This window comes from Hyaena hyaena, unplaced genomic scaffold (assembly GCF_003009895.1).
Source record: "Hyaena hyaena isolate Hyena2069 unplaced genomic scaffold, ASM300989v1 scaffold_22, whole genome shotgun sequence".
Taxonomy (NCBI): Eukaryota; Metazoa; Chordata; class Mammalia; order Carnivora; family Hyaenidae; genus Hyaena; species Hyaena hyaena.
This window is the reverse complement of record NW_024080654.1, coordinates 6,225,896-6,239,889: the sequence shown is the minus strand read 5'-3', so window position 1 is coordinate 6,239,889 and position 13,994 is coordinate 6,225,896. Positions and strand designations below refer to the sequence as shown.

The window sequence follows — 13,994 nt, the reverse complement described above, 5'->3', positions numbered from 1 at the left end:
ACTTACAGACACAAAATTAAAGCCAAGCTCGGCCCCAACCCCGTCAGGACCAGGATGTCACCGCGTGCGTGATACACACACTGGGAAATGTAGGTTTCTAGTAAGGACCTGAATTTGGGGCCCATTTACACCTTAAAGACTTTGAAACTTTATGGGACATAAACTTCCAGGAAATGCCCTCAGTTTCTGCCTCATCCTGTAAATGCCACTCTCTCGAGTCACAGCAGCAGCAGCCGCGTGAGGCCTGAGCTCGCCTCAGCCTCGTCACAGGACGGTGGCCCAGAAGCCCCTTCTTCCGAGTATGGGAAAATCTGCAGTTGGCAACTTTGCCTGTTAGTGGCAGTGGTTTAGCAATATTCTACTTCCCTTTTAAATTTCTTCAATGAGAAACAACAAATACACTTCATTAAGATCTAAAATGTGACACTGAGGGGTGCCTGGGGGCTCAGTCAGTTGAGCGTCTGACTTCGGCTCAGGTCACGACCTCACAGTTCATGAGTTCGAGCCCCGCGTCGGGCTCTGTGCCGACAGCTGGGAGCCTGGAGCTGCTTCAGATTCTGTGTCTCCCTCCCTCTCCTTCTGCCCCTCCCCCACTCACGCTCTGTCGCTCTCTGTCTCAAAAATAAATAAACAGTAATATTTTAAAATGTGACACTTGAACTTGGAAAGGACTAGTGACAAATTTAGGAAAAGAATTAGTTACCGATTGATGCTACTAAATAGTTTAAAAATGACCCTCATTCCTGACTGTCCCTTACAGGATGTGAAAATGCCAACTCGTCCCTGGGGCAAAGTGTGCATTTCAGGGTCCTTATTCACATAACACAACATGGTCCAGTCACGACCTCCCAGTGACACCACCCAAGGCCTGCCAGTCCCAATGCGGACACGCGTCCCTGTGGGAATGTCAGGTGCAGCGGCCTGTCCCGAGCGCCCGCGGGCCCCGCCCTCGCAGCACACAGCCACCTTCTCCTGAAGTCGCAGCGCCAACGCTACCTGTCCTCAACGGCCGTGGCGCCAAGCAGAATGAGGTCCTTCTCTATTTGCTCATAGGCCTCCGCCAACTTCTTGTCCCGATCCTGAAGCGCCACCTTCGCGGCCTGCAGCAGCGTGCAGACGCCCTCGTATTCTTCGGGGACGAGCCTTTTGTAGGCAACGCACAGAGTTCGGAGTCCCTCCTGTGGGATACAGCGCAGCCTTTACCTCGGAAACGCCCCCCGCAGCAGCTCCCCCAGTGTCCCCTCCCTCCGACGAGAAGAACTATCAGCCGCCCTCAAAGGGACCAGTCAGGTACCGCTAAATTACATCCCCGTGAAACACATCGTCACAGATTATAAAATCTGAAGGTGGTACGCAGGGGAATGATACAGTCTGCACCTGGGAAGGTAAGCCCGTGTTTTATTTTGACAGAAGAGTTAAACTGTTTTTAGAGCATAATTTGAAACTTCATTGTAAATATTAAGTGATTTTTCTAAACTAACAGTTTTTACACAGGGGAACCTGGAACACAGACTGAGTGCCCACTGGACAAAGGCTCAGTTATCTACCATACCTCCTGGGTCCACGGGGCAGAGAACTAAGCCCCCGAAACAGTGGGTTCACTGTGACCATGACTCCGGATGTCACCACCCGGAACCCATCCATCAGCAAGCGGGGCTCATCAGGGCCTGAAGGGCCACACCCATCCCAACGATCACGGTTTCCTTCCCATCCAGACGAAGTGAACCTTCACGAGGGTCTGCCCTTGATCTTTTAGCCCCAACTCATCTAATCCTGGGAAAAGAGCCAAAGTCCTCCCATAATCGGTTTAAATTCTGGCAGAATCCTGGTTTGTAAGATTTTTAAAAAAGACGTTCTGGAATATGAGCGCAAGCTGCCGGGCTCTGCTGGGCAATGCCTCACGTCTCCCAGACCCCCAAAGGCGGCCGAAGGGGGTCGGCCTTCCTGCCAACCCTGGAATTCTTCAAACAGCGAGTGTGAATTGCAGGCCGGAAAGATTCCAGGATAAAATGTTTATTTTTACAAGTAGATACGGCATTGGTCGTGTGGAGACAGGGAGTAGAAACACTTTTCTAGAGGCCTCCGGCTAAGTACTACCAAAACCCCGGACACTGTATGAAACCACTCTGATGTACAAGCAAAGGCAGGCAAATCCACTACAAGAAAATTACAGAACCATGTCTTACGAATACAGATGCAAAAGCACTCAACAAAGTACCAGCAAGAGGAATCCGAGAGCTACCCAGAGGCCTGCGTGGCCCAACCACGTGGATCCATCCCCGCAAGGCAAGGATTCGGCACGGGAGTGTCCATCACGTGACACACATTCACACCTCTCAGCAGAACGGAGGAAACACCACCCTCACGGCCTCCGACGTTAGGGCTAGAAGGCGGTACACGTGCACCGTGGACACTGCTCGGGTCACACAGGGACGAGGGGCCTACACACTCAGCAGAAAGACACACTCAGGACTGCGCTGCTTACATCACTCTCCGGAATGGTGAAAGCCGCAGACGGCAGATCGACCGAGGTTGGCGGGGCCCGGAAGGGACCGGGAAGGGGCGGTGTGGCTCTGCACCCCACCCGGTGGGCCAGGAAGCGGCACAAGTGATACGACGTCCAATGGTCTGGATAAATGCCTGTTCCCAGGCTCCAATACTGCCCTCCACTTCGGGAAGATCTGAGGAAACGGGGCCCCGGGGAGGGCGCAGAGCACCCTCCACGTTGTCTCTACAGCCCCCGGGACTCTAAGTGATTTCAACATAGAGTCACAAACGCAGTGGCCCTCAGGTGCCTCCGCTCAGGGCTGGGGAGTCGGGGGTCGGGGGAGGTCCTGGCATAGAGACCGCGGCAGCCCCTCGAGCAAGCAGCAGACCCACGAGCATGTGAGGGGACCCCCAGCGCCAGGAACCGTCGGAGGCCGAGGGAGCCGTCCCAGGAACCAGGCCCAAGACCCCAAATCCACAAGGCCCCTCTGGACAGGGGAGCGGTGCCCTGGACCCACCCGACACGTCCTAACGCCACCATCTGAACGGAGCAAACCTCGCCCAGAACAAACCCGCGCCTGGCTGGAGCCAGGGCGACCCCGCACCCAACAAGGCAGCGCCCTCGGGCCGGGTCCCGTCAAAGGTCTGCAGCACACGAGGAGGCAGAGATCGTTACCCATCGAGGACACTAAACACCCCGCTGAGGCGGAGACAGACCCAGCAGCAAGGTCAGAGCCAGGAGAAACGCGTCGGACGGCCCCTGTGACGTGTAGCAGACACCAAGTTACGCACAGACACACAGAACAAAGGCACCGACGTGGGCGAAATACGGCGGACGAAACCCTGCCCGAGCAGGGAGTGGGCGCGAAGACGGGGGCGGAACAACCAGATGAAAGACATGGAGGTTTAAGAAGAGGAGGCCGGAAGCCCGGAGCGGCCACGGCCACGTGGGTGCTGGGGCCCTGGGGACGCAGCGGCTGGGGAACTTCCCAACTTGACTAAGAAAACCATAAAGCCACAGACCCGAGCAGCTCAGCAGCCTGAGCAGAGGAAGGGGAGACGCAGGCAGAGAACACGCAACGGGGGCCGCGGCCTTGAGCGACAGGGAGCACGCGCTCCCCCCAAGGCACAGCACAGCAGTTCCCACAACAGCCACAAACGGGAGAGAAGCCGCCTGCGCGGGGAGTGGGGACTCGGTAGGATGTGCCCACAGCGCCCGCCGCGCCGCCAGGGATGGCGGCCGGGGGCAGACAGTGCGGTCCTGACGCGCCCCGGGGGGGGTCCGGCACCATCTGAAGGCTATCAGGAGACGCGGGAGGCCTGGCGCAGCCTTTACCGCCAGAGGCTACGAGGGAAGGACCATGGAGTCCACGCCGTGGGCACCGCGCCCACAGGCACTTCCGGGGAGGAGCCGGACCGCCGTGATGCCCCCATGAGGAGCCGCCGTCTTGAGGCCGGGGTCTCTGAGGTGCATGTAGCTGCTATTTCGATGGAACGCGCTGAGTTCCGGCCTGGGGGCCCCGTCCCCCTGAAAGAACGGGGTCTCGGACGGAGGACCCCAGGTGGGCGGGAGCACCGTCTCAGCATCCTGGGTGCAGGGAAAACCGTCCGCGCACACCCAGTCCCGTCTGACGGCTGCACTTGGGGGACGGACAGCGTCCCGGCCGTCTGTCGCGGGTACAGGGCCTCCCGCCACTTCAGACAGCGCTGGGTGACTCGCTGATGGCGCTGCCCCTCGTGGTGCCCGGCCACCACGCGTCGGCTGCCGACAACAGTGTGCGAGCGCCCTCAGCGCAGAAGTACAAGCAGGAGCTTGGCCTCTGGGCGGCAGCTGAGCGACAGTGACCTTCTCCATCCAGCGAGGGCTCGGCCATCTCAGGCCCGCAGCAGACTGCCGGCGTCCCTCCAGCTGGCGTGGCTGCCCTGCTAGGCTGGCGGGTGCTGTGAGGCACCTGCACGGGGACCTGGAGCCGGGGGCGCGCTATGACACGGAGTTCGGTAAACGTGGACACTTGCGTCAGCACCGCGGCGCATTTATGTTACTTCTGCAGCGGAGGTGACGCTGAAGACTCACAATCTGTGGCCAAACCTCCGTGCTTTAGCGATTCTTGCATGTCACGCTCTGTGGATTGCAGCAGTGGGAACAAGCTGGGGGCCGGGGGGGGTCCCGAGTCAGGGCCGCACGTGCTGTGCTCACACCGCGGTCCTCCGTGAGGCGGGACAGCCAACAGGGGAGTCACGAGGGACAGTGTGAGCGCAAATCACCAGAAATCCTCAGGATCCCAACAGTCACCACAGACGTGCTGAACTCTGACCCCCCAACACCGCCAGCCCCCACCTCACAATGGAAACAAGCCTCAGCCTGCTGAGGGGGGTGGGGGTCGGGGAGGGGGCGGGGAGGGGGCGGAAGCAGGGCGGGCACCAGCCCCCGGTCCCGCCCACGTGGCACCGGAGGGTTTCTACTCCCTGTAAAGTAGCACACGCCTTCTATGGGACTAAACAGGATGCCGGTGGCCAGACCGCCCTCCCCGTGGGACAAGCGTGTGGCCCACACCCGTCTCACCACTGCGTTGTGCTCCACTCTGGCCCGGATCTGGTCGACTTTGCCTTCTATCACTCGGGGAAATATCGAAGAATCTGCTCCTTTGCAAAAGAGATAAATATCTCCTACAAAACGAGGGAAAAAAGAGGTTTAATCACAGCGTAGGGAAGACCAGACTCTTTTTCGCATTTACTTTCATGAAGAAACGAGAGCAGGGAGGCCAGTGCTGAGACCGACGTGGGCGTTTCCCGAGACCCGACAGCACGTGCGGCGGGGGCAGCTGAAGGCACCGGTCACACCGCGAACTCTGCCAACGCACCGACACCTCCCGGGGAAAGGCCGCCGCTGTCGCCCGTGCCCCGTCTGGTTCGGCCGGCCAGGTGAGGACGCAGGGGGCGGGGCCGTGGCCTGCGGACACGTGGCAGGAGGCCATCCTGCCGTCCCTCACGTCAGCAAGACCCACAGGGACACCTGTCGTGGAGTGTCCCCCCTGCTTCGCACACGCTGGTGCCGGACACATGCTTCCCCGGCCTCGAGATAAACCGATTTCCTCTTCCAGGGACGCGGGAAGCTCTCGGTGCAGGACGAACGGGACCGAGACAGAAAACGCCCGCTCTGGTCAGCAGGCCCCTGGCACACGGGGCTCGCTCTCTTCCAGCCACGAATCTCCCGGCCCAAAAGGCCACACGGCCCAGCGCCAGGCAGCTCTGTCTGCATGCGGCTCCTGAAACACTGTAGGGTGTGGCCTGTCACCTGCCTTCAGACAGGAAGCACAGATGACGAGCTCCTGGCCCGGGTTGGCCCACAGGGGAAACCAAGTCCAGATGCAGCAGGGGCGGCCACTGCTCCTGGTTTGGGCAGGTGAGGAAGGGCCAGGGGAGGGCACATCCCTGTGGCGATGGCCGGTGAGACTGCTCAGCCGGACAGCACGGGAGCCTGGACGCAGGCGCCTGAGCTCAGCTGTGGCCTCCGGAGCCCAGCTGGGTTCATTCCCTTGGTGCCAGACAGGACTTCCTCCTGCACACATGGTGAAAGCAGGGAGAACACAGCACGATTCAGGGGCGTCTGGGGGGCTCAGTCAGTCGAGCATCTCACTTCGGTTCAGGTCATGATCTCACAGTTTGTGGGTTCCAGCCCCGCATCGGGCTCTGTGCTGACAGCTCAGAGCCTGGAACCTGCTTCGGATTCTGTGTTTCCCTCTCTCTCTGCCCCTCCCCAGCTCACACTCATGCTCTCTTTCTCTCAAAAATAAACATTAAAAAAATTAAATCAGCACAATTTAGCCCTAAGACTAAATCAAAGCTAAAGTCAACCTATGGTCACAGCGGATGGTGTCTGGTGACGGGGCAGGAGCCAGATCCCCAGGACACGCCCGCCAACTGCGTGGGGCTGTGGCTCGGGTTCTTGTCACGAGCCACGAAGAGCAGGGCCTGGGCTGGGCCACAACCAGCTGGGGGCAGAACCCATTCCCGGCTCCAGACATAGCTTCCAGCCAACGGTGCAAGTCATCAGACACGGTTCACGGCAAAAATGCTAGTCGAGACGATGTAATGATGTGTTCCCACATTTTTCTAGACAAATCATGATGACTCAAGGCACTGGCTTGTGAGTGAGTTAAATGTCCCACCGTCTTAACTTGTCAATCGCTCGATACACATCCCACGGGGACGTGTTTGGCTCTGGGGCTTGGTTACCGGCGGCCTCTGACACAAATATCCAGAGGCTAAATCAAACTTTAATCTGCAAAAAAGCAGGGGCAGCCAGTGTGTGGAACGGCCGCTGGACTCTGCTCTTGCAGTTCTGTCCACGAGCAGGAAGAGGAAAGCGGAGTAATGCAGTGAGGCCCCTGCAGCAGAGCGAACGGTGTCCACGGCCCCAGGAGGGAGCCCACGCTGCGACCTGGCCGGGGGTCTACGGTCCCCCATACCCGTTAGGTTGTAAAGCCAGTGCAGTTAGTGTCCCCTCCGGGGATGCGTTACTGCCTCAAGAACGGCTCGTTTAATTAATTATTCACTTCCCTAGAAGTTAAGTGGCTCCAGGCTGCGCAGATGGCACGTGGCCGCCCTCGGAAGCCCACGGTCCCACAGGGGACCCTGGAGAACAGGCAGCCACCTCCGGGGGAAGGGGCTGCTGCAGCTGCGTGAGCGCCCCGGACACACACTCTTCATGTGACTCCGCTCCTTCCCGAGCTTTGGTGACGCCCTTTCAAAGGCAGGTGACAGCTGTTGAGGACTCACAGTGCAGTGGCCGGGAGCACGCTGAGGGCGCGTGTCACAGAAGTGCAGACAGGGCGGGAGTCTGTGAGCCACCCCACCTCTCTTCCTGCGGCGAGGCCTCGCGTGCCGGCTCCTGGAGGGTCTCCCGGGCGGGAGTCAGGTGCGACCCTTCACGTCCCCAGGGGACAGCACGTGGCGAAGGACCGAGGAGGGCGCATCCCACAGTCGCCTGCCCTTCTTCTGGGGTGTCTGAGTGGCTCCAGCCCTGGAGAAGGTGCTTCTACCGCTCGGGGAGCCGCCGCCCCGCACGCCCGGGCGTGGTCCTCCCGCCGAGGGCCAGTGTTTCCCACATGCCGCTGACCCCAGTGGCCAAATCCGTTTCCACACGTTCCGAAGAGCGCTTATGACACTCCGTGCCCCACGACACTCTGTGCAAGTCTTGCTGGCAGAGCCCCGCTGGACCTCCACGTTGACACGTGGCTCGGGGGTGTGGGGACCACATGGGGACGGTGCCCAGAGCTGCCGCCTGCCTCCCTCAGGCTCCTCATCCAGCACCCTGGAAAGTGGTTCGCGGCGTCCCACCGGAAGACGCGCCCCGGCAACCTGACATGGTCCTCCGGGGCCTGAGGGGGAGACGGGTCCTGAGGTCCCATGAGGAGGGTGACAGTGGCCCTGTCCAGGCACTCCTGCTGCGCCCGCCTCCCACGCCAGGACCTCCCGCGAGCACCAGGACACCGGCTGACACGGATTCCCCACGGTGCCCTCAGGTCACCACCTGAGGCTCAGAGTCCTTCTGTCCGGTTCCAGGACCCTGGCTGCGTCTCCCTGCTTACCAGGCAGCTTTGCAGAGACAAACCGCCTGGTATCAGCAGCTTTGTGATCCCACATCTTTTGATAGCTGCCGCTTTGAAACTGCGATTGCACTGAGCATATTGAATTAAGTCGTGTTTACTGGGTGGTCGAAGGCACGGCAGCGGCGCGTACGCTGCTGAGGGAAGTCGGGGGTCGGTATTCAGGACGTTCACGGCCGGGCCAGGGGAGAAGACAAACAGCTCACCCGACTGAGGGCCAGGGAAGGCTGCCTACCAGGCGGTCGTGGGGCCCCCAGGCGGAAAGGACCCTCCGGGGAGAGGGGCCCCCAGGCGGAAAGGACCCTCCGGGGAGAGGGGCCCCCAGGCGGAAAGGACCCTCCGGGGAGAGGGGCCCCCAGGCGGAAAGGACCCTCCGGGGAGAGGGGCCCCCAGGCGGAAAGGACCCTCCGGGGAGAGGGGCCCCCAGGCGGAAAGGACCCTCCGGGGAGAGGGGCCCCCAGGCGGACAGTGTGCACATCTGGGGTCGGCCTGGGGCACAGAGCTGGAAGGCAGCTCGGGAGTCCGCGCCAGGACACGGGAGAAGCGGCCGCCTGACCCAGCAAGGTGCCCTGGGCCTTGAGGACGGACGCGGCCGCAGACCGGGAGGCGGGGCTGCAGGGAAGGAGAGGAGACCCCGCAGGACTTGCCGGAGGGAGACCACAGGCTTTCCTGTGCCCACGGACGGTGCCGGGGGAGACACGGGACCTGCACAGGGTTCATACTGCTCTTTCAGAGACCATGAACGCTCGGTGCAGGAAGTGAGCATCAGAGCAAACACCACAACATGCGCCTGAGAAAATGGAAGGAAAAAGATGCTTCTACCTGTAGCAGATTTGACAATCACACTCATTCTCCTTCTTACGGAGTCGAAACTCAAAATTTCCAGCAATTCGAACCTGCAAAAGAGATGAAAAAGTGTGGTTAACACGTACCTTGCTCTGTAAGCTCTGGAACCTGGGTCAGCACAGGCCTCAGCTCAGCACAGCGTCTGGAGGGTCCTCTACCTCGTACAGGAAGCCCTCCCGGCATGCCTGCCCAGTCCCTCCGGCCAGGCCGCCCCTTCACCGAGGCGGGAGCCACAGGGTGGGGGGCTCTGCTCCTCATGGCCGGCCGGCACGGCACCCCGAGGCCAGGCTCCACGTGCTCACTGCCAGGACCTACGCACGGGACCCCCCACCCCCAGCCCAAGGTGTAGGTGCCCAAGGAATCCGTGCGCCAAACTAAATGGACACTTTCTTGAATTCTGAACACAGACACACAGATGTATCAGAGCTTTCATTCCTGAACAATAAACCAGGGTCCTTTCGGTTCATAAGAATCATTTAAAAAGCAAAGAAAACCAGTATTTAATTGGCTTGCAGAGTCTTATTATCAGAAAAGTGTGAGCTCTGCCTGGCACATAAAATACCAAAGGTGGTTCAGCAGCCCTGACCCTGCCTCTGGAAACTCCTTGTTCCAGCTGCAGCTTCGGTGGGGGGGCCAGCTGTTCGAGGGCCCCGTGCACCCCTCAGCAGCACCCCAAGGGCGTCCTCCCCTCCGTGGGAACCCCCGGCACTGCGGGCACCAGCCCCCTGTGCCAACACGGGGCCTGCAGCCAGTCCCCGAGTCACTGGGCAGGGGTGCGCCACTCACGCTAGTCCGGGGGTTTATTTTTCTCAAGGAAACGCTAAAATCCAGGGGATTCAGAGCCTGTCACCACCAAGTGTTACATTCTTAGCCACCCGTCCTTGCCCGTGCCCATCGCTGGCAGTGTCTGTAAAGGAGGCTGGGAGTCTTGAGTCAAGGCTCAGGACTCGCCCTCTGTCTCTGGGACGAGGCGTCTCAGACCAACACAGCCACCAGCCCTGAGGGCCTGTAGCCACTGAGGACAGGCCGGGGACCGCCCGCATCCGCGGTGTCCTTGCTCAGACTGCCTTCTGCGGGGCGTGGGTCCCACAACCCGGGGGCTGGCGCTGTGTGGACACGGGGCCACTGTGGCCACTCCCTGGGGCAGGCGGGCAGGCGGGCAGCGGCCAGGAGAGTGTCAGAACGTCCTGGAAGCTGAGGGCACTCTTGTGCTAAAGCCTGATGACAGGCGGCTCGCAGCAGACCCCCTGGACGCCGCGGCACAGCCGGCCTCCCCTCTGGCCGTCCGCCGTCCGCTCCTAAGCTCCCCGCAAGCGCGCAGCGGCCTCGGGTTCTCAGGAGGAGGAGGGGAGGCGGGCGTGGGCGCAGGGCAGCGGTCGTGGGCAGGAGTCGTTCCGCCGAGCGCAGCACCTCACCTCTCCACGCCGTTCTCCCTGTTCAGTAGCTCCATGTGGTTGTCCTTCAGCCGCAGGTACGTGAAGCCGAGTCTGCAAAGGGACACAGGTGCGGAGCTCAGCCCGGGTCCCCGGCGCCTCCTCTGTGTTTCTTACGTTTGGGGAGAGCGTTCTTTTCAAGAAAGAAATACTTCCGGCAAAACAGAGGTTGTAAACTGCGCCGCAGACTTAGGAAGTTATGACAGCGCTGTATTCACACTTGGCTAACTGTCTGGGAGCCACCAGACTTGGTGACTTTTCCTGCCCTCGCGCTGGTGTCACTGAACAGGTGTGTGGGCCGGCCCGTGGCGGTGACCAGTGGCCTACTGAGCCGCGGCTGCCGTGTCACAGTCACCAGGACCTGGGGAGATGGTCAGTCTCCAGAACAACTCTCTCATTTACCAATGAGGAAACCACGGCCCAGAGCAGTCTGACAGCGAATGTCCGCAGAGTGTGTGACCTGAAACAACCTCTCCTCTGCCAGCCCGAGAGCCGCCCACACGCCAGGCGCTGGGGCGCAGAGAGAGGGGCGTGGGGACGCGGAGCTGCCGCCCCAACACGGCCAGTGGCCGCGGGACCGTGGGGCCAGGGTATCCACCCACCCCAGCAGCAGGTCTACGGCGGGTGGCAGCAATACCCCGTCCCGGCTCTGCACGCGCTGCCCCCTCTGAGCCCTCACATCCAAGGAGAGAGCTCCTCTGCGCGAGGATCTGCGTAGTCGCTAAAGGTCCCAGCGACACAGCTCACGCCTCAAGCCACCACTCAGACTGCAGGGACGCGCGTGAGGCGGGGCGCCTGGGAAGCTCAGTGGGCTGAGCTCTAACTCTTGGTTTCCGCTCAGGTCATGATCTCATGGTTCTGCGTCAGCCCTGCATCGGGCTCTGCACAGACACGGTGGAGTCTGCTTGGGATTCTCTCTCTCCCTCTCTCTGCCCTTCCCCCACTGGTGCGCGTGCGCGCGCTCTCTCAAAATAAATAGAAACTTTAAAAAAAAGAAAAAAATGCATGAGCCAACAGCGCACAGGTCCTCATCAGGTGAGAGGCGTCCAGCGCCCTTTCGCTCCCGTCAGCGACGAGGACGATGGGCCCCTCGCGTGAAATGAGGAGCCGCAGGCGCAGGAACCGGGGAAGCACCTCCCCGACTTGGCTCTGGAATAACGTATCCGCGTTGGCGCGCAGCTCTCCTGCGACAGCAGGCGGAGACAGTGAGCCACGAGGAGAACCCCGCGCCCAGCCGGAGCCCTCTGCACGCTGGGGTGCCGCCAGGGCGCCCGACGCGCTCGGCCCCAGTTCCTCAGGGCGGAGGAGACTGGCCCCGAGACGGGTCTCAGGCTGTTGGTTCTTCGACGGAAGTTAGAAGGGGAACCACGCGCTTAAGAGTGGCAGCGACCAGCGGCGGCGGGGGGTGGGGGGGGCGGCGCCAGCAGGCGGTGTGCAGAAGGGACCCTCCTCCGCCCACAGAGATGGGGGACATGGGGGTGCGAGGGCCCCGCCTGTCCACCCCCCGCCCCCCTGCAGCACGGGGACGTCCCGGACACTCCAGTAGGAGCCACGGTCGGGGCCGACCGCCTGGCACGGACCTCGGACATCAGACCCGCCTGTGGCTGGACAACGTACCTCTGGATTCCTTCGACCAGGGCCACCTCGTCGGGAGAGGACGAGATGTACACACAGGACTTCCCTGAGCCCGGTGACTTCCGGGGTCCATCCACGTCATCGTCATCCTTCACCTGGATTGTGTGGCACAGACACAGGGCCCGGAAAAACAGCTCTTCCCGCTCCTGCAAAGCGCAGCACAAGACCCCACACGTCTGTGCCCGGGAGGCTCAGGGCACACGGCGGATCAACAACGAGGCAGGGGTGCGGGCAGGGGTGCGCCCTTCAGGGATTCGGAGGGACTAGTCCCGCCTCCGGTGCTTAGGGGAGGGGCGTGTGGGGCTTCTCTTCACTCTCCAGCACTTGTGAGTAAGGAGGGGACGAGCCGGGGTCAAGGTCGCAGGTGGTGAACTCCGCGGGCCAAGCCTCCACAAGCCTGCTTGCCCTGGGGATCCCCGGCCACCTTCCCGGGGGCCCTGGGGTGTGGCCGATGGGGGAGGAGAGCTGAGAGCGCAGCAGGCGGGTGGCACACCTCACGATGACCTCAGACCCCGGCCGTCCCTCCGAGACTGTGCGGGGAGGCAGTCGTTCCCAGGAGGAAACTGCCTGAGACCCAGGGGGCAGGGGTCGGGGGCAGCTGGTCACGACGGCGGTCGCGGCGCAGCCCGCAACGGTGCGCCACCCTCAGGCCCCGGGCGACCCTGCACAGGGCTCTGCACGCACCAAGGTTTTGGGAACAGTGCCCTCGCCGACCGCGGTGACCCCATGGTGAGGGTCACGGCACCTCCCAGAGAGGCTGAGATCCGGAGCCACGGCGGAAACGTGTGCCTGTGAGGTGTGTGCATGCGTGTGCAGAGCACGTCTGTGTGTGCACTCGTGTGTACCTGCAATGCACATGTGCGGGGCATGTGTCTGCGTGTGCGCATCTCTGTCATGCATGCGTGTGTATGTGCTTGAGCGTGAGCACACACGTGTGCATGAGCACAGACATCGGCTCTCAGCGCCCGCTCGCCCTGCGGGTCCACCGTGTAAAGCTGCTTCTCAGGGACGTGACCTGCCGGGCCCCACGGGTCAGGGCGCTGGCGGCCAGAGGGTTGGAGCGGGAGCTGGCGCAGCCCCGGGGTTGGGGCCCCCGCGCCGCGCAGAGGGGACGCCCTGAGGTGCCGGGGGCGTGGCCACCTACCCTGGCGCCGGCGCCCGGGGAGGAGTCGATCATGTCGATGCCGGAGGCGTCGGGGAGCACCTGCCCGTTGCAGACGGCGTGCGGCACGTACACGTGGCCCTCGATGCAGCACTCCTTGAACTCCATGTTGTTCTCGGTGAGCGTGCCCGTCTTGTCCGTGAACACGTACTCCACCTGCGGACGCACGGCTGCGCTAGGTGGGGCCGGCCAGGGGCCTCGGGCAGGGGGAGGCACCGCGTGCGGCTCAGACCCCAATGCAGCCCTGCGTCCGCACGGAGGGGGCTTCCCGGCTCTGTGCCCACATCGTGCTGGCGCCGCGGGGCCATGCGCCGGCGAGCAGCCTGCTGCTGCTCCCGCCGGGGCCAGCGGTCCCTCGGGGACACGCACACCTTCCTCGACGGGAAGGGCCTCGGTCTGGGGAGGGAAACGCTGGGTCCAGCCGGGCTTCCACTGCCCGGACAGACTGAGGCGGGGCGGGGGTACGAGACAATGAAGGGCACGGGGCGGTGAACCTGCGCTCACTCGAGAAGGTCTGGGAGGTCAGAACTCAGCCCCCACTTAGGTTCCGAAGTCAGAACTCAAACAAAAGCACAAAGCAAATTTCAGACAGAAAACGACACCCCGTTTATGCCCTAAACTTGGACCCATTCCGGTTTTGTGTTCATCAGGAACGACGCGGCATTCTGGACGGTGGAACAGCGCGGGGCCGTCAGAGCCCCGCTGGCCTGAGGAGCGCGTCCCGGCTCGCTGCCCCGGACGCGCAGGGGAGGCAGGTTGTGAGGGCAGGAAGTGCAGAGGCACGGGGTTCCCAGACAAGCATTCGCGTGTCTTCGCCCCACC

The 13,994-nt window shown here is 62.0% G+C and overlaps 1 protein-coding gene across 5 annotated transcripts in view; it reads right to left on the bottom strand.

Moving 5' to 3' along the window:
* The window catches only part of ATP11A (ATPase phospholipid transporting 11A), a 114,082-nt gene that overhangs the window by 24,603 nt on the left and 75,485 nt on the right, over positions 1-13,994 (bottom strand). For all 5 annotated transcript variants that reach the window (XM_039226631.1, XM_039226632.1, XM_039226633.1 and 2 more), the window contains exons 13-18: positions 13,155-13,328; positions 11,993-12,156; positions 10,358-10,429; positions 8,919-8,992; positions 5,051-5,154; positions 997-1,178 (exon numbers count right to left, since the gene is read on the bottom strand). In XM_039226631.1, the coding sequence (XP_039082562.1) occupies positions 997-1,178; positions 5,051-5,154; positions 8,919-8,992; positions 10,358-10,429; positions 11,993-12,156; positions 13,155-13,328 (770 nt within the window). The remainder of the gene's footprint in view (positions 1-996; positions 1,179-5,050; positions 5,155-8,918; positions 8,993-10,357; positions 10,430-11,992; positions 12,157-13,154; positions 13,329-13,994) is intronic.